At 46.4% G+C, this 25,482-nt stretch overlaps 1 protein-coding gene across 3 annotated transcripts in view; it reads left to right on the top strand.

Moving 5' to 3' along the window:
- Positions 1 to 25,482, top strand: part of DOK5 (docking protein 5) — a 333,902-nt gene that overhangs the window by 78,141 nt on the left and 230,279 nt on the right. For all 3 annotated transcript variants that reach the window (XM_077460548.1, XM_077460549.1, XM_077460547.1), the window contains exon 3: positions 21,453 to 21,567. In XM_077460548.1, coding sequence (XP_077316674.1) covers positions 21,453 to 21,567 — 115 coding nt within the window. The remainder of the gene's footprint in view (positions 1 to 21,452; positions 21,568 to 25,482) is intronic.

Raw genomic sequence — 25,482 nt, 5'->3', positions numbered from 1 at the left:
ACGGCCCTTTATGCAAATGATCTGGTACTATTTATTCGAGACACGGGACCTTCCCTACATGCTGCACTGTGGCTCCTGGGCAGGTTTACAGTGGTCTCTGGCCTCAAGGTTAACTGGACCAAGTCTAAAATACTTCCTTTACGTTCCCATCCCATGCCTGGGCAGACAGACCCCAATAATACCCTACAGCGGGTCACTCAAATTAAATATCTGGGGCTCATAATAACCAACTCGGTGACTGACTTCATAGGCCTCAATGTTTCTCCGCTGCTTGCCATTTTAAAAATGAAATTACACACTTGGATAAACCTCCCTTTGTCACTCATTGGGAAGATAAACTTGATCAAGATAAAAATTTTGCCCTTATTTTTGTACATCCCAAGAAACTCCCTAGTGTGGATCCCCAAATCAATTTTCAAATCAATTGATAACATGCTCTCCTCCTTTTTATGGCATGGAGGGACCCCCCCCGCCTTAAATTGCCCATATTACAGCAGCCCTAGGGGGGAAGGGGGTCTAACGGTGCCTAACTTTTATAAATATTTCCTCGCTGGCCAATTGGCAGTGGCTCACCGCTGGCTAACTCTGATGACGCCTCAGTATCCCTGGAAGCTGCCTGTGTGGGATCTTCTGAGGCGCTATCCCTCTTGGTGTACAGAGAATTGAAGTCTCCATACTCACTCATCTCTTCCATGCGCTTAGTTACTAAGGCATGGTCTGTGGCCCAGGGGTTTAGACCTTCTAAGCCTGGCAGGTTTTCCCCCAATCTACCTTTATGGAGAAACCCAAATTAATTTTTTTTGATTACATAGACCCGGTAGTTTTAAACTAAATAGGATATTAAGACCCTACACCATATAGTATTAAATGGCACTCTGAAGACCTTAACATTGGCAGTCAGTGTAGAAGTGTCACCTTACATTGGTGGTCAGTACAAATCTCCTCGACAATGGTTGTCAGTGAAAATTTCCCCTTACATGGATGTCATTGCATAGTCCCCCATACACTGGTGGTTGGTGTAAATGCTCTTATTACATTGGTGTCAGTGTAGAAATCCCTCTTTTCTATTGGCGGGTGGCATAAAATCCCCCTCACATTGGTGGTCATTGTAAATTCCCCATTACATTGGTAGAATCCCCACTATATACAGTACTTGCCAAATATTTCCAGCTTTGCATGATTCAGAATCTTTGCATGATTCAGAATTTGTCAGTGTACTGCCTCCTAACTAATCCCATTCCCCCACCACTGCCACTGATCCCATCAACCCCACAGCATTGCCACTAATCACCCCCCCCCCCTTCCCCCAGCATTGCCACTGATCCCAGGAGTCCTAGGATTCCTAGGAGTTTTTTGTCTATTGATGGGTCCTCTCACCTCCCCAGTCCATGATGTGCAGGCAGTGAGGAGATGGTGTGCTGTAACATTTAGCAACCAATCAGTGAGCAATAATGTTGTGCACTAACCTCTTGCAACCAATCATTGAGCGGTAAGCATATGCAGTAACTTCTGGGAACCAATCAGTGAGCAGTAATAATGTGCAGTAACCTCTAACAACCAATTAGTGAGTGGTATAGATGTCCAGTAACCTCTAGCTATCAATCAGTGAGCAGTAATATATAGCAATCCAATCAACAATCAGAAGTCATGTGCTGTAACCTCTAGAAAATAAACAAGCCATAATGCGTGCTGTAACCTCTAGCAGCTAGTCAGCGAGCGGTAATGATGCACTGTACCCTCTAGCAACTAATCGCAATTGCTGCCCGATCTGATTCAGTAAATTGATTTGGAGTCTAGCTGCTATTTATTCTATGTCTCAAAGCATGCGGAGAGCGAAATTGCATGGAAGGGGGGGGGTCAAAAAAAATGTTTTCGCAGTGTCCAGTCAATATTAAAGATGGCCTTGGGACCAATACTGCATCCACCTAGGTAATAAGTAAATAAATAAAAAAAAAAAAAAAAAAATCATAAAAAAACCCAATCCCATACTTCTCTTTTAGGTTTCAGATTTTAGCATGCAAGCCTGGGGGTATTATAAGGACCACACAGGGCAGAACACTTCTTTCTGCTGAAGTTTCTGTTATAGTTCAAAAATGATGAGAGGCTTCAAAAAGGGTGGGCTCTGCGCCCCAAGCCCACCCACTCGTGTGACTTTAGCAAATTAATATTTTCGCTATTGTCTTCCTGTTTCTCTTCCCAGCCAATCAAGAAGCGGGTACTGAGACCCGGTTGTACGCAAAAAGGAGGAGATTATCCCAAGCAAGTCACATAGGGGGGACACAGCAGTCAATTACATCAGTTTTATTCGAAAAAAAAACACATTATGCAAAAAACAAGGCAAAACGTTGCGCCTCCACAAACCATAAAAGCTATTTTTTTTAAAAAAACGTTTACCCCAGGTTCCTGCAGCGGCACGTACACCCATCCACACCCTCATTCACCTTGTAATCAAGGTCCATGGATGTAGGTAGGTAGAAGCAAGTTCACCAGACTAGATTGTGTATTTTAGGTTTGTAGCTGACGAGCCCTTATAGTTCCATCCGTGCTATCTACAGTATATTCATCAGACCCAATGGGAGTCAGTCTGAAGCTTGTTAGGTAGGGCAGGCAATGGTAATAAAGATAGTCAAGAATGCCAGTAGATTGCTGAAGTAAAACAAATTCGAATTACACTTCCCAGTAGAGTTGCCACCTGTCCGGGATTCCCCCGGACAGTTCGGGTTTGGATTCATGCGTTCCGGGTTTCTGACCACCTGAAACCCCAGACACATTATTCAGACTGGATTATGGCTTACCATCAGGGTTTCTGGCTGCAGTTGTCTGAGCCAACAGTGTCTGTTTCACTGTCTTTCACACTGCCCATTTTGTGCCCAAAGCCAGCGCTAACAATTCCCTCCATGCACACTCACACACTCAGACGGGAGAGGAGAAAGGGCTCGATCTGCCCACACTCCAATCCCCGGCACTGTACCTCAGAAAAGGAAAGTGGGCGCCACAAATTTGAATTCCAGCAGCCTCAGATACATCTGGCTGACTGCCAAGGGGTGAATGAGCTCACCATCCATCCCTGTCTGTGCCTGAAGTCTCCCCCCTTCTCTCTCCTGCCTCTGAGTACACAAAGGTAAATCCGGGGTTCTCAGAACACCCCTTACATCAGAGTTCCCCTTTACACCAGGGGCCACAGTGTTCTCCCATAAATCCAGGGTTCCCAGAACATCCCTTATGTCTGAGTCCTCAGAGTTCCCCCTTACATCAGAGTCTGCAGAGTCCCCTCTTACATCAGAGTCTGCATAGTCCCCCCTTACAGTGTAAGGGAACTCTGTGAGTTCTGATGTAAAGGGGAACTCTGTGGACTCTGATGTAAAGGGGATTTTTTGTGATTAACTTCATATGATTAGAAATGTTATTTAATTGCGAAATATATGTATAGTTTTTACTATAAAAAAATAAAAAAAATGCTGTGTGCTGCTAAAGTGTTCGGGTTGGACATGAAGAAAAGATGGCAACCCTACTTCCCAGGAAGCCACGAGCAGTGGCAATGACTGGGAAGCAAGGCGGAGTCATAGGAGTGAATGAGGGTGTGGATGGGTGTATGTGCAGCTGCGGGAACCCGGGGTAGACAACGTTGTCTTTTTTTTAATTGTTTTTTTATGGTTGGTGGAGGCTCAACGTTTTGCCTTGATTTTTTTGTATAATGTCTTTTTTTTCTAATAAAGCTGATTTAATTGACTGCTGTGTCCCTCCTATGTGACTTGCTTGTGATAATCTCCTCCCTTTTTGTATATGGTGGATCAGTCACGGGGACTGCACTTTGTATATTAACTTATTGGTTAGTGAAAGGTCAATCAGCAGGGACAGTTTAATCATATATTTCTGTCTGCAATTATTTAAGCAGTATTTGTTTTTTTTTTAGCATTAGGTTAATTTCCTGAGACCCGATTGGCTTTGGAGTCCTAAGACCCGATTGGCCTTGGAGTCCTAAGACCCGGTTGGCCGAGAGTCCTAAGACCCGATTGGCCTCGGAGTTCTAAGACCCGATTGGCCTCGGAGTCCTAAGACCCGATTGGCCGGGAATCCTAAGACCCGATTGGCCTCGGAGTCCTAAGACCCGATTGGCCTCGGAGTCCTAAGACCCGATTGGCCTCGGAGTCCTAAGACCCGATTGGCCTCGGAGTCCTAAGACCCGATTGGCCGGGAGTCCTAAGACCCGGTTGGCCGGGAGTCCTAAGACCCGATTGGCCGGGAGTCCTAAAACCGATTGGCCTCGGAGTCCTAAGACCCGATTGGCCTCGGAGTCCTAAGACCCGATTGGCCTCGCGAGTCCTAAGACCCGATTGGCCTCGCGAGTCCTAAGACCCAGTTGGCCTCAGAGTCCTAAGACCCGATTGGCCGGGAGTCCTAAGACCCGATTGGCCGGGAGTCCTAAGACCCGATTGGCCTCGCCAGTCCTAAGAACCCAATTGGCTGGCCCGGAGGGGGGGGGTGGGGGGAGAAGCGACCGCCGGGATTCAGGAGGAGATGCAGGAGGGAAGCGGCTGAAGCTGCGACCTGGATGGGGTAAGTGCGGGGTTGGCAGGCGAATGGATGGGCGATCGAGCGAGCGACGTGGGACCCACCCCCCCAAAACAAAATAGAGCACCAGCCGCCACTAGTTTAGAACCCTTTTCTTTCACCAACCCCCCCCAGGTCTGGTAGGCTGTATAGGGCCCCATGATTTTTAACAGCAGCTCCGCTGGCAAGTGATATTCTGCAGCATTCCTAGCCAGTAAGGTAGTAACACCTTGCTAATCCTGCCAGTAAGGGAGCAACGCATGGACACGGGAGTATTGAGCAAAGCATGAAGTGTCTTTATGCAGTATTTCCAGCCAGAAAAGGGATCAATGCACAGAAATAGGTGAGTATTTTTTCTACCCTTCTTAGCGATCTTGTTGTTTGCCAGTGACAGGATCGTCATTGTGTCACATGCTTTTATCGCTATTTTTTTCCCCCCTCTTTAGATCAGTGCTGCCATAAGATGCAGCCAGTTGGAATAAAGTTATTCCTTTGAAACTGTGTACAATGTGTAAGAGCGTGCGGCCTTCTGTCTGACGGCTAAAAATAGTCTGTGCGCTCCACTACTAATATATGCCGGAGATTAGTCTTCCCATATGGTGTGCGGCATTAGGAGAATCGAGGCGTTCACAAGACATTTGTTCCCATAACCACGCAATACGGCAAACAGGACCTGTTCCAGCATGCACAAAGAGAGCGGCAACACTGAGCACCAAAATTCTTAGGCAAGGCCACTTCCTTGCATCCGTCATTACTTTAAATGGAGAGCTGACCTTCAGTTATAAAACCCGACTGAGATCATAATCTTTACCGTCTTCATTTCATTGGAAAAGTCATTTTCTATCTTTAAATCATTCAAATTATACATGGTGATCCCATCACATACCTGGTGATCCCATCACATACCTGGTGATCCCATCACATAAGGCACTTCCTGCCATGGAGGGGTGGATAACTGTGCTTCTGCCTTGTCACCCTGTCATATGTTCCCCTTGCTGGAGACCAGGGGCGATCTGTCCATTAGAGGTGCCCGGGCGCTACCCCCTATATGCCATGGATAGATTCATATTATCCATGGCCGCCACAGCCACCCCCTATTCATGCATCCGGCCCCTTTCAGGGCACCGGGCACATGAAGCTGTCCACCGCCACAATCACCAGTCCACACACTCCGGCTCCAAAACCTCAGTCTAGGGTAGGGGACCCCAAACTGCGGCCCTCCAGCTACAAGTCCCATGAGGCAACACGAGGCTCTGACAGTCACAGGCATGACTCCTAAAGGCAGATGCCTCATGATGGGACTTAGTTTCTCAACAGCTGGAGGACCATACTTTGGAGACCTCTGGTTTAGGAGATGTCTTTATTTAAATGTACTGCTTGAAGAACTTTAAACAAGTGAGAGGTTAGGGCAAAGAATACTCCAAAACAATTGGAAAATTGTTTAGGAGTATTGTCCTCTAATAACTATTAGAGGTCAATCTTCTCCTTAGGTAATTGTGAATACTGGACAGTCTAAGGAAGGGATATGCAATTAGCGGACCTCCAGCAGTTGCAGAATTACAAGTCCCATGAGGCATAGCAAGACTCTGAGAGCCACAAGCATGACCCAGAGGCATGATGGGACTTGTAGTTTTGCAACAGCTGGAGGTCCGCTAATTGCATATCCCTGGTCTGAGGCCTCACAGCTGAAGACCACGAGGCAAGCCTCTTTTACATCTGGTTATCTTGCACCAGCTACTGGTAGCTGATGCGATTTCCAGAACATGGTACAGTCACAGGGATCTATTTAGGGTCTTCACTCACAAGTCCCCAAGAAATCTACCTCCTTTCAACTTCCTCCGGACACAGACCAGTGAGTGAGGCAGTTCTTCTCCAGAACAGATCCCTTGGTAAAGTCCTGCACCCATCTTCTTAGAGGATCCATCCAGGCCCTGACATAGCTGAGGCCTCCAGAACAGCTACACAGTCCATGGGCTTCCAATCACATGTCGACAACAAGTTGAGTATAAAAGTTTCTTCTTTATTATTTTCTGTTTCAATATATTTATGGTTATGAAAATGAACATAAGAATTCAAGCAAGCAGGGGCGTAACTAGAAATCACAGGGCCCCATAGCAAAATGTTGTATGGGCCCCCCCCCCACCCAGGGGCGGATCCAGATTCTAGTCTCGGGAGGGGCACTGATAGAAAATACTTTTATGGGGGCAATTTATTGGGGCAATGGCTGATGTTGGCGCTTCAATTATCACGGCACCATTTGTGTTATGCTGTCAGGATGATTGAAACACATTATTTCTATTATTGCATTGTTATAGAAAATTAAATAGTTCAACTCACCATAATGCAGAATCAGTGGGAGCCTCGAGTGTGTCACCTGCCACCAGATGCAGAATGTCACTTGTCACAAGTTGCGGATTGTCCACCTGCCACCCATTGTGGATTGTCCACTTGGCACGTGACCTGCCACACATTGCAAATCGTCCACTTTCCACGTCACCTGCCACACATTGGGGATTGTCCACTTGCCACGTCACCTGCCACACATTGCGGATTGTCCACTTGCCACGTGACCTGCCACCCATTGTGGATTGTCCACTTGCCACATCACCTGCCACTCATTTCAGATTGTCCACTTGCCACAAGTTGCAGATTGTCACTTGCCACACATTACAAATTGTCCACTTGCCATGTCACCTGCCACTCATTGTGGATTGTCCACTTGCCACGTCACCTGCCATACATTGTGGATTGTTCATTTGCCACGTCACCTGCCACCCATTGCGGATTGTCCATTTGCCACGTCACCTGCCACCCATTGCGGTTTGTCCACTTGCCACGTGACCTGCCACACATTGCGGATTGTTCACTTGCCACGTCACCTGCCACCTATTGCGGATTGTCCACTTACCACGTTACCTGCCACAAGTTTCAGATTGTCCACTTGCCACGTCACCTGCCACACATTGTGGATTGTCCATTTGCCACGTCACCTGCCACCCATTGCGGTTTGTCCATTTGCCACGTTACCTGCCACCCACTGCGGATTGTCCATTTGCCATGTCACCTGCCACCCATTGCGGTTTGTCCACTTGCCACGTGACCTGCCACACATTGCGGATTGTTCACTTGCCACGTCACCTGCCACACATTGCGGATTGTCCATTTGCCACGTCACCTGCCACAAGTTTCAGATTGTCCCCTTGCCACGTCACATGCTACACATTGCAGATTGTCCACTTGCCACGTCACCTGCCATCCATTGCGGATTGTCCATTTGCCATGTCACCTGCCACACATTGCGGATTTTCCACTTGCCATGTCACCTGCCATCCATTGCGGATTGTCCATTTGCCATGTCACCTGCCACACATTGCGGATTTTCCACTTGCCATGTCACCTGCCATCCATTGTGGATTGTCCATTTGCCATGTCACCTGTCACACATTGCGGATTGTCACTTTCCTGTTAAAGTCGCTCTGTTTGCCAGTCTGAGTCAGGCAGCAGAGAGAGGATGTAATCTCTGCTGCCTGCACAGTGAGTGAGAGCGGAGCTGGCAGTTTGCAGGGCGGGCGCCGGGCGGTGAGAGATGATGTCATCTCTCTGCCCCGCCACCCGCTGATTGGCCACCCACTAAGCCTCCCCGCAGCTTCCCCAACAACCCCCCGCCGCCGCCGAGTCACCTGGCTGTGTCCGCTCGTACAGTCAGTGTGACTGTACGAGCGCCGAGCGGACAGGGAGCTCGGCGGCTCACCTGCCGCCCGCTCACCGGGCCCTCCTCAGCTGCGGGCCCCGTAGCGACCGCACGGGTCGCTATGGTGGTAGTTCCGCCACTGCAAGCAAGCATAGGAATTGCCCACGCAGGGGCTAAATAATGGTTAAGTATTACAAATAAATAAAGAGTATAGTCTTGTCAATTAGGATTAAGGGATTCTGAAACATAGGGATCAGGGCCTGGGACAAGGGGTGGGCAGGAGGGACGGCTGCCCCTGGCGCAATGGTTTATTGCAGGAGTAGGGGGCACCCTGACCCTAACCCTAAGGGAAAGGGGGCACAGTTTGGGGGGGGGTGCTTTTCTCCTTCAACCAACCCTGCAGGCTGGCGACTGTGTGAGCAAGACCAAGAAAAATTTGAAAGAAAAAGTAAGGGAAAAGTCAGGAGAGCACAGTCAAGAGAGAAGGGTTAGGGAGGGGGGTAGGGTGGTTCAGACTCGGGAGCCCCGAGGGGAGTGGTCAAACAAGGCCTAAACATGCTGGTCGGAGTGAAGGGAACTCATAGGAGATCCTTCTTTATTATTTTCAAGGAGTAAAGCATTCCATAGAGCACCCAACCAACCCCCCCCCCCCCCCTCAGGATTTGGAACCCTCCTAGGAAGAAGGAACCCAGTGCTTCAGGCTATTTATCACCTCTCCAGCCCCCTGCTGGACATTCCTCTTTGGGGATTGGCCAGAGCATGATACATATTCAGGTTGGTTATTTGCTTCTTCCAGAGACAGGGGGAAAGCAATCAAACTCCCATATTGCAAAACCCTAAACAGACCAGGACAAACAATCGCTGCTCCCTTGATTAGAGAATGAGCCAAAAGCTAAATTTACCTAACATGCTACGCTAGGAGGGTGCTACATGTGCATCGCATGCTGGGGTGAGAGCATGTAGACAGGAACCCAAAAAAAGATTTGCTTTTGGATATACTTTAATCACTTTCACATTTTTGATAATTCTTTAGAGTGATCGTAGGTTTGTTTAACCGCTTGCCGACCGTATACAGTATATATATATATATATATATATATATATATATATATATATATATATATATATATATATATAGCGGCAAGGCGGTTCTCCTGTGCAAAATCATGTACCGCTACATGATTCATGATTGTGCACTTCCCGGCCTTAGGCATGCACGTTCCCTGAGAAGTGATCCTTTGTTTCTGCCAAGCGGGAACACAGATCTCTGCCTTCCCAAAGTAAAAGCCCCCCCCCCCACAGTTAGCAAACACTCCCAAGGAACACAGTTAACCCTATGATCGCCCCTGATGTTAACCCCTTCTCTGCCAGTGTCATTAGTACAGTGACAGTGCATATTTTTTAGCACAAGTCACTGTATTAGTGTCACTGGTCCCCAAAATAGCGTCAAACCTGTCAGTTAGGTGTCTGATTTGTCTGCCGCCACGTCGCAGCCCCGCTAAAAAGTCGCTGATCACTGCCATTACTAGTAAAAACATGAATAAATAAATACAAATTCCATAAATCTATCCATAACTATGCCACTACTAGTAAAATAAAAAAAAAGACGCTGTAACTTTTGCGCAAATCCAATCAGTATATACTCTTATTTAACCAAAAATATGTAGCAGAATACATATTGGCCTAAATTGAAGATATTCGATTTTTTTTATATTTTTTTATTGGATATGTTTTATAGCAGAAAGTAAAAAATATTGTTTTCTTGTTGTTTTTTTTTTTCAAAATTGTTTTTTTTTTTTTTGTTTATAGCGCAAAAAATAAAAACCTCGGAGGTGATCAAATACCACCGAAAGAAAGCTCTATTTTTGGGGAAAGAAGGACGTCAATTTTGTTTGGGTGCAACGTCGCACGACCGCGCAATTGTCAGTTAAAGTAACGCAATCGCAAAAAATGGCCTGGTCATGAAGGTTGGGGGGGGGGGGGGGGGAATAAAAACGAATAAAAAATTATTTGAATAGGACATCTGTATAGAGATGTAAACATGAGGAAAATGATTGCGGGATGGACCCGATAGAGGAACATGCAGAATGTCTGTGTGAAGAGGGATTCATAAACTGGAAATATACGCAGCAGAAAATATTAAACGGTCTCCTAGCTAACATCAGGGTCATCCTGTTCTTCCCGGCTGTCAGTTCCTTGTTCCAGTAATGAAGCTGTTTGTACATTTTCCAGACCCCAATCAATACCTGTTTTTGTGGCGTGATGCAGGGTCAGCAGCCAGAACAGGTACATCTGGACGTTCCGTTAATTGGAAAAAAATACAGCCGGAGAGGCTATTAATTCAAGTCTTTGTTAGCGGCCTGTGAATTATAAGCCGGCTTGTACAACCCCGGCATGTCAGAGGACGGCATAAAAACAGAGCATTAATGCTATCCCCGCTTTCATTTGTATCTCTCATTACCGGACTCTTGTTTTCCCGACAATTTTAACGTTTTAGAAAGTGCAGAGTGGGGGGGGAGGGGGGTGGGCGGGGGTTGATTTACTAAAACTGGAGCGTGCAAATACTGGTGCAGCCGTGCATAGCAGCCAATCAGCTTCTAACTTCAGCTTGTTCAATTAACCAGTTGCAGACCGCGCACTTTACTGCTACAGTGCGGGCGCCGGCTGCGCAGTATCACGTACAGTAGAACCTCGGATTGGGAAAAACTCGTGTTTATGAGCATTTCGCAATACGAGCTTTTTTTTTTTTTAAATCCTGACTCGATTTGCGAGCATTGTCTTGCAAGACGAGCAGGATTCAAGCCTCTGGGGGTGTGTAGTCTGGCAGTCTCTGAGTGTCTCCGAGTGTTTCCGTGTCTCCAAGTATTTCCGAGCATCTCTGAGTGTTTACAAGTGTCTCTAAGCGTCTCCAAGTGTCTCAGAGCGTCTCTGAGTATTTCCGAGTGTTTCCAAGTGTTTCTGAGTGTTTTTGAGTGTTTCCGAGCGTCTCAGAGCGTCTCTGAGTGTTTCCGAGTGACTTCTAAAGGGTGTTTCGCGACTCTTCAAAATTTGCTGCGAACACCCCAAATTGTTCGCTGTTCGACTCGAACATCGGGCTCGTCCCTAATCACAAGCATGCTTCTAGAACGAATTAGTACTGTATATATGTGATTCTGCTGTACCGGGTAGGGGGCACGCTCTGGCCCGGCTGTGCTCTGATTCGTAGGCATAGGAAACCCCCCCCCGCCACACCTCCTTAAATGACATATTATATATATATATACACACTTTTTACTATAATAAATACACCCCCAAAAAAAATATAAAAAACAAACTTCAGTTTAGGCCGATTTATATTTTTATACATATTTTTGGTAAAAAAAAAAAAAAAAAAAAAAAAAAACAATCCCAATAATGGCATTTTTATTATTATTCTTTTTTTTTTTACAAGTAATGGCAGGGATCAGCGATTTCTTAGCGGGACTGCGACATTGCGCCGGACAGATCGGACACCTTCGACACTTTTTTGGGACCATTGACATTAATACAGCGATCAGTGCTATAAAAATGCTCCGATTACTGTGTAAATGTCACTGCCAGGGAAGGTGTTAACAATAGGGGGGCGATCAAGGGGCTAAATGTGTTTCCTGGGAGGTGTTTCTAACTGTGAGGGGAGGAGGGGACTGACTGGAGGAGGAGAGAGGTCGATGTTCCTAATCACTAGAAACAGCAGATCTCTCTTCCCCTCCCCCCCCCCATCAGAAAGGGGATCTGTCTGTTTAAATTGGCAGATCCCCGTTCTGGCTCTCTGTGGAACGATCGTGGGTAGCCTTTGTTTTATAAAGAAGGATCTAACGCTCCCCGGAGCACTGCGGGTTAGCTAAGGGGAGCTGGTATTTGCTTTCAGACTCTGAGAGGGAGGGGCATCCGCCCCTTCCTGTTTCGTCACCCTGCGACTTGGGCTGCCAATGGGAACAAGTGGCCATTTCAACACACATTAATAAGCAGGATTGGTCCTCTGTTGTCACCACCAGGAAACCCATTGCCGGCGCCACATGTCGATGGTAAGTGGCTGCAAAGAGACTGCAGGAGATCAACGGCACTGAGACGCAACAATAGATGAAAATAGATAGAATGTCAATTAAATATGACGCACAGAGTAAACTAAACATTCTTTTACCATATGGAGTATAAAAGGATGTAATGTATTCCTACAGAAGGATTCTAAGCTGTAATTTATTGGGGAAGCCAGCATTGAAGTGGCCTCAGAGTGTACTGTATATTAGATTTTATTGGACCAAGGATGCCGTAAAATCCCTACGTTTTAGAACGTTGCCGGGATTGTCTACCATCTGTTCATGATAAAGTATTTTGCTGCTAAGATTATATTTATAAATGGGGATCATAAAAGGCAGAAAAGACCGTTAAGCTCATAGTTAGTGCATTTTGTTATGGTAGGGCTTTGCTAAGGAGACACAATATACAATGCCTTGAAAAAGTATTCATACCCCTTGAAATTTTCCACATTTTTGTCATGTTACAACCAAAAACGTAAATGTCTTTTATTGGGATTTTAGGTGACTGACCAACACAAAGCGGCACATAATTGTGAAGTGGAAGGAAAATTATAAATGGTTTTCAAATGTTTTTACAAATAAATATGTGAAAAGTGTGGGGGGGCAATTTTATGGCGCCCCCCCCCCCCGGAGTCAATACTTTGTAGAACCCCCTTTCTCTGCAATTACAGCTGCAAGTCTTTTTGAGGATGTCTCTACCAGCTTTGCACATCTAGAGAGGGACATTTTTGCCCATTCTTGTTTGCAAAATATCTCAAGTTCTGTCAGATTGGATGGAGAGCGTCTGTGATCAGCAATTTTCAAGTCTTGCCACAGATTCTCAATGGGATTTAGGTCTGGACTGTGACTGGGCCATTCTAACACATGAATATGCTTTGATCTAAACCATTCTATTGTAGCTCTGGCTGGATGTTTCGGGTCGTTGTCCTGCTGGAAGGTGAACCTCCGCCCCGGTCTCAAGTCTTTTGCAGACTCTAATGGCGCGTACACACAAATCGGATTATCTGGCGGACTTGGTCCGTCGGACCAGAGTCCGCCGGACAATCCGCCCGTGTGTGGGCTCCGGCTGACTTTTTCTTCCTAAAAGTCCGGCGGACTTCGAAAGAAGTCTTGACTCAAAATTATCCGCCGGACTCGGCAGTCCGCCGGACTTTTGAAATGAACGGACCTGCCCACACGCGGAGTAAAGTCCGTTCATTTTCCATCGGCGAAATTGACACCTCGCGAGCCCTGTCGCCTGGTATGGATTTAAAGGGCAACCCCTACGCCAAAAAAAACTGCATGGGGGTCCCCGGTTCTTGCCGGGCCTCCGCTTTCTTCCTCCAGCTCTTTTGCTAGCATTGGCCCAGTCTTGTCACTGTCGCCACCGCCTTCTGCTGCTTCTTCTTCTTCCTGCTTCTTCTCTTCTTCCGATGTTGACGCAATGTGGTGACCCCGCCCCTTATGCCTATATAAGTCGCCGTGCAACTCATCCCTGACATTACGGCCAGAGAGATTGTCGTGTCAACATCGGAAGAAGAGAAGAAGAAGAAGGAAGAAGAAGCAGAATGCCCCCGAAGACGGAAGAAGACCACCGGAGCTGTCTAATAAAGTATTTTAAAAACACGTGTTTTGTTTTTTATTAACACTTTTTTCCCCAGGTGAATGGGTAGGGGTACATCATACCACATACTCATTAACATAGGGTGGAGGGCCGGTATCTGGGGACCCCCTTATTAATTATTAGTTTCGGGGGGGGGGGGGGGGGGGGGAAACTTACATTTTAAATAAAGAACTTTGAAGCAAAATAAGGGTCATCGCCCATCAATGCAGCCTCACGAGTGCCCATCTGTAGCCTCACCATTGCCTATCTGCAGCCTGACCAATGCCATCTGCAGCCTCACAATTGCTCATCAATGCGGCTTGATCAATGCCCATATGCAGCCTCACCATTGCCATGAATGCAGCCCGATCAATGCCCATATGCAGCCTTAACTCAGATTACTGCTGCCTTGGAGGATACGGGGATGGGGTGGGGGGGGGGGGGGCTGGGTTGAGCGCCATCAGATTACATACAGCGAAAATCTCCCGTTTACTCGGTGGCCTCTTTAATACAAAGTCCCGCCTCCTGGATCGGCTTCTATGATAGACAGAACAGTGGTCCAATGCCAGTGTTCTGGCATATAGTGTCCTGTCAGCGGATACTATACAGCCCCGTACAGCACGGAGCAGAAGAAGCTTCAGAAAATCTCCAAAGATGAACCGCGCTGAGTCGAGGTGGTAGCCCCACCATCCAAGCGGACATAGGGCTGCCGATATTAGAGGGCCCCTCGCAGGCTCACTTCGCTCGCCACGCTTAGGGCTCAGCCTCACTGTGCTCGGCTCTTTTTATTCCATCTCTATGTCCACTTGGATGGTGGGGCTAGAACCTGGACTCACGGCGCAGGCGCCGTTCATCTTTGGCTATTTTCGGAATCTGTGTGTGCATGCGCAGTACACAGCGGACACTATCCAATGGTCGCTCGTCCCGCCCTCCCCCTTCCCTCCTAGGCAGCCCAAATTGCAGTATTGGCGTGTAACACGCACACACTATTTGCACCAGATTTTCAGGGTGAAAAAGTGTGTCTTACGCCAATAAATACAGTATATTCCAATTAAGATCAAATATAGGCAACACATTTCGAGGGCTATAAGTCACCCCCTTCACCAGGGCTTGGAGATGGGAAACAATGTACAGTATATAGACTGGACTGAATGAGCAATGCAATGGGGGGGGGGGGGGGGGATTTACTAAAACTGCCGCACACGGAATCAGCTTCTAACTTCAGCTTGCTTTGACAATAAAACCTGGAAGCTGATGGTTACTATGGACAGCTGCACCAGATTCTCTGTGCTCCTGTTTTAGGATGCCCCCCCCCTCCAAGTGAATGTGGTACTTTGACCAATTAAATGCTGGAAGCAATAAAACCTGGTCAGAGATTCTCATTGTACCCCATCCCCTCCAAAGCGAAGCAAAAACATTTGGGGCTTTAAGAATTTTGTTGTTGTGCTTTTTCAAAGTAAAGAATCCGTTGACCCTTGGATAAATGCAGAGGCGGCAACAGACCAAAAATGGCAAGAAACTATATGTGTGTGCATGTCAGTCAATATGTAGGTGGGGTGCAGCGTGGCGGCAATAACACACAAAGTCAAAGTACGATGTAAAGAACTTGTATTGAAATGATACAGAGGTAGTTCACAATAAAGCCGGAGGCAGGACAGCTTAATTGGGTACACTAACGGATTCCAACAACATGTAGAAAGCAGATTTCAGCCAAACCGACAGCACCTGTTATGCCCCGTACACACGAGCGGAAATTGGTGTGGGCTCCGGCTGACTTTTTCTTCCTAAAAGTCCGGCGGACTTCGAAAGAAGTCTTGACTCAAAATTATCCCCCAGACTAGGCAGTCTGCCGGACTTTTGAAATGAACGGACCTGCCCACACGCGGAGTAAAGTCCGTTCATTTTCCATCGGCGAAATTGACACCTCGCGAGCCATGTCACCTGGTATGGATTTAAAGGGCAACCCCTACGCCAAAAAAACTGCATGGGGGTCCCCCAAAGTCCATAGCAGACCCTGAGCACGCAGGAAAGGGGGTGGTTATTAGACAGCTCCGGGGGTCTTCTTCCATCTTCGGGGCTCTTCTCGCCGGACTCCTCCGCTATTTTCTGTTCTTTTACTAGCGGAGGAGCCCGGCTTTCTCCTTCGTTGCCGCCGCCGTCCGGGAGTCTTCTACTGACTTCGGGGGTCTTGTCCCGCTCTTCAGTTCTTCTTGCCCGGCCTCCGCTTTCTTCCTCCAGCTCTTTTGCTAGCGTTGGCCCGGTCTTGTCACTGTCGCCACCGCCTTCTGCTTCTTCTTCTTCCTTCTTCTTCTCTTCTTCCGATGTTGACGCAACATGGTGACCCCGCCCCTTATGCCTATATAAGTCGCCGCGCAACGTGTCCCTGACATTACGGCCAGATGGATTGTCGTGTCAACATCGGAAGAAGAGAAGAAGAAGGAAGAAGAAGAAGAAGCAGAATGCCCCCGAAGACGGAAGAAGACCCCCGGAGCTGTCTAATAAAGTATTTTAAAAACGTGTTTTGTTTTTTATTAACACTTTTTTCCCCAGGTGAATGGGTAGGGGTACACCGTACCCCATACTCATTAACATAGGGTTGGGGGCCGGTATTTGGGGACCCCTTATTAATTACTAGTTTCAAGGGGGGGGAAAAAAAAACTTACATTTTAAATAAAGAACTTTGAAGCAAAATAAGGGTCATCGCCCATCAATGCAGCCTCACGAGTGCCCATCTGTAGCCTCACCATTGCCTATCTGCAGCCTCACAATTGCCCATCAATGCAGCTTGATCAATGCCCATATGCAGCCTCACCATTGCCATGAATGCAGCCCGATCAATGCCCATATGCAGGCTCACCCTTGCCATGAATGCAGCCGGATCAATGCCCATATGCAGCCTCACCATTGCCATGAATGCAGCCCGATCAATGCCCATATGCAGCCTTACCTCAGATTACTGCTGCCTCGGAGGATACGGGGATGGGGTGGGGGGGGGGGGGGGCTGGAATCAGCGCCATCAGATTACATACAGCGAGAATCTCCCGTTTACTCAGTGGCCTCTTTAATACAAAGTCCCGCCTCCTGGACCGGCTTCTATGATAGACAGAACAGTGGTCCAATGCCGGTGTTCTGGCATATAGTGTCCTGCCAGCGGATACTATACAGCCCCGTACAGCACGGAGCAGAAGAAGCTTCGGAAAATCTCCAAAGATGAACGGCGACTGCGCCGTGAGTCGAGGTGGTAGCCCCACCATCCAAGTGGACATAGGGCTGCCGATATTAGAGGGCCCCTCCCGGGCTCGCCCGCTCGTCGCGATTCGGGCTCGGCCTCGCTGCGCTCGGCTCTTTTTATTCCAACTCTATGTCCACTTGGATGGTGGGGCTAGAACCTGGACTCACGGCGCAGGCGCCGTTCATCTTCAGCTATTTTCGGAATCTGTGTGTGCTGTGTACACAGCGGACACTATCCGATGGGGGACACTATATGATAGGACACCGGCCCAGGAGACTGGACTTCCCATTACAGAGGCCACTGAGTAAACAGGAGATTCTCACTTTATGTAATCTGACGGTCGCTCGTCCCGCCCCCCCCCCCCTCCCTCCTAGGCAGCCCAAATTGCAGTATCGGCGTGTAACACGCACACACTATTTGCACCCGATTTTCAGGGTGAAAAAGTGTGTGTTTTACGCCAATAAATACAGTATATTCCAATTAAGATCAAATATAGGCAACGCATTTCGAGGGCTATAAATCACCCCCTTCACCAGGGCTTGGAGATAGGAAACAATGTACAGTATATAGACTGGACTGAATGAGCAATGCAATGGGGGGGGGGGATTTACTAAAACTGCCGCACACGGAATCAGCTTCTAATTTCAGCTTGTTTTGACAATAAAACCTGAAAGCTGATGGTTAATATGGACAGCTGCACCAGATTCTCTGTGCTCCTGTTTTAGGATGCCCCCCAAGTGAATGTGGTACTTTGACCAATTAAATGCTGGAAGCAATAAAACCTGGTCAGAGATTCTCATTGTACCCCATCCCCTCCAAAGCGAAGCAAAAACATTTGGGGCTTTAAGAATTTTGTTGTTGTGCTTTTTCAAAGTAAAGAATCTGTTGACCCTTGGATAAATGCAGAGGCGCCAACAGACCAAAAATGGCAAGAAACTATATGTGTGTGCATGTCAGTCAATATGTAGGTGGGGTGCAGCGTGGCGGCAACACACAAAGTCAAAGTACGATGTAAAGAACTTGTATTGAAATGATGCAGAGGTAGTTCACAATAAAGCCGGAGGCAGGACAGCTTAATTGGGTACACCAACGGATTCCAACAACATGTAGAGAGCAGATTTCAGCCAAACCGACAGCACCTGTTATGCCCCGTACACACGAGCGGAAATTCCTCCAGCAAAAGCCCGATGTGAGCTTTTGGTTGGAAATTTTGACCGTGTGTATGCTCCATCTGACTTTTGCTGGCCGAATTCCCACCAGCAAAAGATTGAGAGCAGGTTCTCTATTTTTCGGTCGGAAAAAGTTCCAACCATCTGTACCAATTCCGACACGCAAAATTCCTATGCATGCTCGGAAACATTTCGACGCATGCTCAGAAGCTTTGAACTTCATTTTCTCAGCTCGTCGTAGTGTTCAGAGAACTATTGTGTGACCGTGTGTACGCAAGCCAAGCTTGAGCGGAATTCCGTCAGAAAAACCATCCAAGAGTTTATAGATGGAAATTCCCGCTCGTGTGTACGAGGCATAAGGAGGGGCAGAATGTGGCCTGGCCTTCTGGTCTCCAATCAGGAGAATGTCCAGAAGAGATGAGGCCCTACTCTATTACTGTCCCTCACAGACGGGGTACCCGTCTCTACTCTGTCCACTTGCCAAAGCATGCTAAAACCCGGGAGACAGGGCCTTAAAGCGGGCCTTCACCCTCCCAAGGAAGATCCCGCCTCTCCACCCCTCCTCCCTTCCTCTGGCGGAATAAGGCATTTTTTTTTCTTTGCTTTACGTTTTTTTTGTTTTGTTTTTTTATGGAAAGTCAGGCCCACCTCCCCATGCAGGGCACTCGCCTTAGGTGAATGACGCACACATTGCCCATGGCGCCTCCCTCCCGGGATATGTACGAAAAGTAAAAAGCCGACAAGACTGTAATCCTTGAAGTGTCATTTAATGGTACATCAGAGTGACAAGAAAACAATAAACTGACGCGTTTCGGCAATAGCCTTAGTCGTAGCATATACGTCACATATTCCGGGAGGCATAGGCTTTCATTGAAGAACAGTAGGAGGGGGTCTATCTTATTGGCGCATCATCGGGCGGAAATCCAGAAGAGTCGGGATGGCCTCTCGATGACGTCAAATAGAACATGGCGGCGTGGGATGGAGCTGTGGCCAGGCATGAGATGATCTCAGCGGGTCAATGCTAGATCCACTGGATGGGTAAGTATCTGAAATGTTCAGATACAAATATTAGGTAAGTGAGGGGGAAAAATATGGGGATGTCGACCTGAGTTCCTCTTTAAATCAGTTGTAAACCGCTGAAGAATATAAAACAAAACGTAGCACTGACCCCCGAAGGAGTGGCTGGTTTTGTTTAGGCTTACCGTTACCTTCTCCACCTCGTTGCTCGTCTAGGGGTTTCCCGAGGTTGATGGCCCAATAAACTGTAGAGACCGACACTTGAATCCCGTTAGGAATTTTTATTTGCAAAGAACGTTGAACAGAACTCAGTCTCTCAGTAGGGAATAGAGTGTATGGGTAGTAAAGCTCAGGTACTCTTGGAACTGCTGACACTTGAAATGTCTCTCACTAGGTGATCCAGGGAATAGCCATTCGCAACTGGATATTTCAACTACCGTATAAATCCCATTTTAATGAATTTAGCAGCCGACGGGCGATTTAAGCTTAGCAAAGTCTCTGCCACAGACTTGGTTGTAGAACTTTAGAACAAATCAGAAAGTCTCTTACAGAACTTAGTTGTAACTGAAGGGTGAAATTAGGAACTCTCTTATGGTACCAGTATTTTGCAGCTGGTCCGGCGATGCCGCAAGAATGCGGACTCACCTGGTGTCCTTTCAGCTTAGCCTCCAGGCTCTTACTGAGCAGCCAGCCTCGTGCATGGTCCTCTTCCAAAGAGTCCTCCCCTGGTTGCGCCTTCAGTTGCTGGGGCTCTACAAACCTGAGATGGCACGGACCACCTCGCAACCCTCCTTCCAGTTACTATGCCTCGGGCTAGCCAGCCCCCCGAGACTCGGAAATGGACGGATCCGCACCTCAGGCCACGAGGGCCTCTGGGGGCTGGTCAGGAGGACCAGGACCAAGGAGTCAGCACATATTTCTGGACCGGAACCCAGAACCACGTGATCTCAGCACCTTAAGTACCCTCTCCCGGAATACACAACGAGACAACACACCCGCTGATTGGCTCCGAGAAAGAGATTGGTACCCAATGCGTCCAACCAGACTGCGTTCCAAGTCCAGCCAAACTGATGCCAAAACCATAATTTACTGTAATCAACCCCAACACCAAACTATGGTCTTAGGGAAAAACTAAATTTACAAAACATAGCGAGTGCTCTTCAGGAGCTTGGCGCTACAAAATAACCTGTAAGACAAAGATTAATTTGTGCTAGTATACATCGTATATTAACACATTATAAAATACTTACCTTAGAACGAAGCCCTCCAGTGGTGCCCGCTCACCGCTGAGATGGCTGATATCTCCCCCCCCCCCCCCCCCTGTGTTTCTTCCAGGTTTGCGTGCTTGCGCGCTGTGAGTGGCTGGAGCCGCGATGACGTCACTCCTGTGCTCGGGAGACCGCAGTTTCTGGAGGTCCGATGTCATCGGCTACATGCACGCTGAATATCTCCTAAACCAGTGATGGCGAACCTTGGCACCCCAGATGTTTTGAAACTACATTTCCCATAATGCCCATGCATTCTGCAGTGTAGGCGAGCATCATGGGAAATGTAGTTCCAAAACATCTGGGGTTCACCATCACTGTCCGAAACTGTGCAAGATATTCACACAGTATCTACAGGTAAGCCTTATTTCCTGTAGGTACATGTGGTGTAACAGAGTTTACAACCACTTTAAGAAGGCTCTGCCTGACCCAAAATGGCTACTTGAGTCACATAGGGCAGCAGCATCCAATAGGATAGCTTCCCTGGTGACCCAGGAAACCACAGAGGAATCTTGTTCCTCCTGACTTCCTCTGCAGCAACAGGGCCGTTGCGGAAGAGTGCCACCTGCTGTAAGGAAAGTAGACTGTACCTGCCTACAAGTTCATGGAAATCTCTCCAAAGTGAAGGTAAGCCAGTCTTAAAGGATAAGTAAAGGTTCGTCTTTCGGGGACTGAGACTGCAACAGTACCTGAGAGGGGTCTACAACCTTCCCGTAGGTTATCCAAAAACACCAAAAAAGTTTTGGGTGGTGATAAACTTGTAAAACGAGTACACAGCAAATATGTATTGGGTGGAAAGTTGTAGAAAAACCGAGCTTTTGGTTGAAAGCTGTGGCTATACCGTACTAATAAAAAAAAAAAAAAAAACGATCAACTGCTTTGCCTTGCAGGTGACGGAACTGAACAATGTCAAGAACATCCTCCGACTCCCCAAAACCACCAAGAAGCACGCGGTTGGCGTTTTCTTCACCGATGACACCTCAAAAACATTTGCCTGTGAATCGGGTAAGTAGGCACCACGTGGGAGAAGTAAGGAGGGGAGGGGGGGGGTGGGCATCTGATAAGGACGCCGTCCTGACGTCAGGATTACCATCTCCAACCTGGAGAGTTCTTTAACATGCAAAATACAGTGCGCCTTTCAGCATTCACCGCGCCTCGGCAGGCCGCGGTCTGATTCAATCAGGGTCTATTAAAAAGAGTTTGATATGGAACATGAAAGGGAATGTCTTTTCCTCTTCATATTAATATATTTTATAATAAGGGGGGAAATACAGCATGATAAATGGGAGCTGCTGGCTGTTGAGATAATTTACCGTGGAAGATAAAATGATATATACTACACACGGATTTCTTAGAGGCGGCGGATATTAACCCTTTACAGAGCTGGAAACTGCCGGAAGGAAGACGTTGGAATTCTCTGCCAACGGATGTGACAGCCAACAGTGCAGCTGGATTGAAATATACACTATATGTATAGTCTTTTTTTTTTTTTTTTTTTTTTAATAATTCGATTTTTATCAAAATTTTCATTTACAACAAACCACACAATATTATATGAAAAAAATAAATGAGAAAGTAAACCATTATCTATACACTTCCATACTTACTCCTCTATCTTAGGTCTTTTTCCCATTTATATAGATCAACGTCTATGCGATATATAAAACCAGCCAAACCACACCCAGCCATACAAAACAAGGTAAAAAAACAAAAAACAAAAAAAAAAAGGGGGGGGGGGGGGGGGGAGACCAGGCAATATAACCATGCAAAATATGTATAGTCTTAACTTTGTGGACACTTAACTATCACACCTATATAAGCTTGTTGGACACCCCATTCCAAAACCATGGGCTTTAACCACTTCCATTTCCGGGCCAATTGTGGCACTCCTCTCCTACATGTAAAAATCAATCATAATTTTTATTTATTTTTTTGCTAGAAAATTACTCAGAAACCCCAAACATTATATATGTTTTTTTTTGTTTTTTAGCAGAGCCCCTAGGGTTTTTTGGGAGAAAAAAAGAAAAAAGAAAAAAAAAACGTTTCATGAATTAAAAGGAAAAAAAGAGAAAAAAAAAAAACTCTAAAGTCGGCCCAATTTTTTTTTTAAATTGCACACGCTTGTGGAATGGCGCTAAACGTCGGTATTTAAAAATCTCCACTGGCGACGCTTTAAAAAGGTTTAGAGTTACAGAGGAGGTCGATTGCTAGAATTATTGCTCTCGTTCTAACATTTGCGGCGATACCTCACATGTTGCTTTAATACCGTTTACATATACGGGGGTGTGACGTACGTATGCGTGTGAGCATGCTGGGACGGGGGCGCTTTCAATTGAACATTTTTTGATTGTAAAAAAAAAAAAAAAAAAAAAAAAAAAAAAAAACTTTCCCTTTACGTTTTTTTTGATCGCTTTTATTCCTATTACAAGGAATGTAAACATCCCTTGTAATAGGAATAATGCGTGACAGGTCCTCTTTACAGAGAGATGGGGAGTCTCATCTAGCCTGGAAAGACTGAGAATAAAAAAAAAAAAAAAGAAAAAAAACGATCTCAGCCTTTCCCGCCGAATACATGGCAGTGTTTACAACTGCCGGGGCCAGACGTGGCATCATAACGTCATGCCCAGGCCTCCGAAAGGTCATAGAGACTGCCGGTAACCATCTGGTCCACAGTATTCTCTATATGGTGAACTTCCGCCGCCAATGGATTCCTTCTAGCCCGGGCATCTACACATTTACATTATTTGGTCAAAAGTCTGTGGACCCCTGTCCATCACATCTACATTATATAGCCAAAAGTCTGTGGATGCCTGGCCTTCACACCTACATTATATAGCCAAAAGTCTGTGGACCTATGTCCATCACATCTACATTATATAACCAAAAGTCTGTGGACCCCTGGTCTTCACATCTACATTATATAGCCAAAAGTCTGTGGACCCCCGTCCATCACATCTACATTATATAGCCAAAAGTCTGTGGATGCCTGGCCTTCACATCTACATTATATAGCCAAAAGTCTGTGGATGCCTGGCCTTCACATCTACATTATATAGCCAAAAGTCTGTGGATGCCTGGCCTTCACATCTACATTATATAGCCAAATGTCTGTGGATGCCTGGCCTTCACATCTGCATTATATAGCCAAATGTCTGTGGATGCCTGGCCTTCACATCTACATTATATAGCCAAATGTCTGTGGATGCCTGGCCTTCACATCTACATTATATAGCCAAAAGTCTGTGGACCCCTGGCCTTCACATCTACATTATATAGCCAAAAGTCTGTGGACCCCCGTCCATCACATCTGCATTATATAGCCAAATGTCTGTGGATGCCTGGCCTTCACATCTACATTATATAGCCAAAAGTCTGTGGATGCCTGGCCTTCACATCTACATTATATAGCCAAATGTCTGTGGACCTATGTCCATCACATCTACATTATATAACCAAAAGTCTGTGGACCCCTGGCCTTCACATCTACATTATATAGCCAAAAGTCTGTGGATGCCTGGCCTTCACATCTACATTATATAGCCAAAAGTCTGTGGACCTATGTCCATCACATCTACATTATATAACCAAAAGTCTGTGGATGCCTGGCCTTCACATCTACATTATATAGCCAAAAGTCTGTGTACCTATGTCCATCACATCTACATTATTATATAATCTACATTATATATTCAACTCGTATCAATGACACTACCTGTCAGGAGTTTGCATTTTCTTTCTTGTGCCTGCGTGGGTTTCCTCCCACACGCCATAGACATGCTGGTAGGTTAATTGGTTCCTGTCTAAATTGGCCTTACCATGTATGAATATGAGTTAGGGACCTTCCATTGTAAGCTCCTTGAGGGCAAGAACTGATGTGAATGAATAATATATGTAATGTGCTACCTAAATTAACAATGCTATATAAGTACCTGTAATAAATAAAGTAAATAACAGCCTCTACTCTACAGGGAAGTCTTTTCACAAGATGGTGGAGTGTTTATGTGGACATTTATGCCCATTCAGCCAAAAAAAAAAAGCTGAAATAGCACAAATCAGCATTTCAATTCATCCCAGAGACATTTAGGCCTGATTCACACCTATGAAGGTTGCCGTTTGCATATTGCAGGTGCATTTTGCGTTTTTCCCCATACATGCTTTTCATCCATTGAAGTCTATGGAGAAAAACCAGGAAAAAAAAAGTCCCTGGCCCTTTCGATAAAATGCACAGGATGTGAACTACATCCATAGAAAACCATGTAAAACGGACTGTAGGGTGTTTCTGCAAAACTGAAAACACGCTAAAAAAAATGCATTAAGTGTGAACCAGGCCTTAGTAGGTTTGAGGTCAGGGCTCTGCACAGGTCTTTTTGAATTTCTCCAAACCAAACTGGTCAAACCATGTATTTATGGAGCTGGCGTTGTATACAGGGAGTCATAGTCATGCTGGAAGAGAAAATAGTGTTCACCAAACTGTTACCACAAGGATGAAAGTGTAAAATTGTCTAAAATGTTGTTTGTTTGGTCTTTAATGTAGATGTGAAGGCCAGGCGTCTAGAGACTTTTGGCTATATAATGTAGATGTGAAGGCCAGGCATCCACAGACATTTGGCTATATAATGTAGATGTGATGGCCAGAGGTCCACAGACTTTGAGCTATATAATGTAAATGTGAAGGCCAGGGGTCCACAGACTTTTGGCTATATAATTTAGATGTGATGGCCAGAGGTCCACAGACTTTTGGCTATATAATGTAAATGTGAAGGCCAGGGGTCCACAGACATTTGGCTATATAATGTAGATGTGATGGACAGGGGTCCACAAACCTTTGACCATATAACGTAGATGTGAAGGCCAGGCATCCACAGACTTTTGGCTATATAATGTAGATGTGATGGCCAGAGGTTCACAGACTTATGGCTA

The sequence above is a fragment of the Lithobates pipiens genome, unplaced genomic scaffold, assembly GCF_037356315.1.
Source record: "Lithobates pipiens isolate NorthernLeopardFrog02 unplaced genomic scaffold, aLitPip1_a1.2 Scaffold_28, whole genome shotgun sequence".
NCBI classification, from domain to species: domain Eukaryota; kingdom Metazoa; phylum Chordata; class Amphibia; order Anura; family Ranidae; genus Lithobates; species Lithobates pipiens.
Note: the sequence above shows the minus strand (reverse complement) of the source record. Positions and strands in the feature narration are given on the sequence as shown.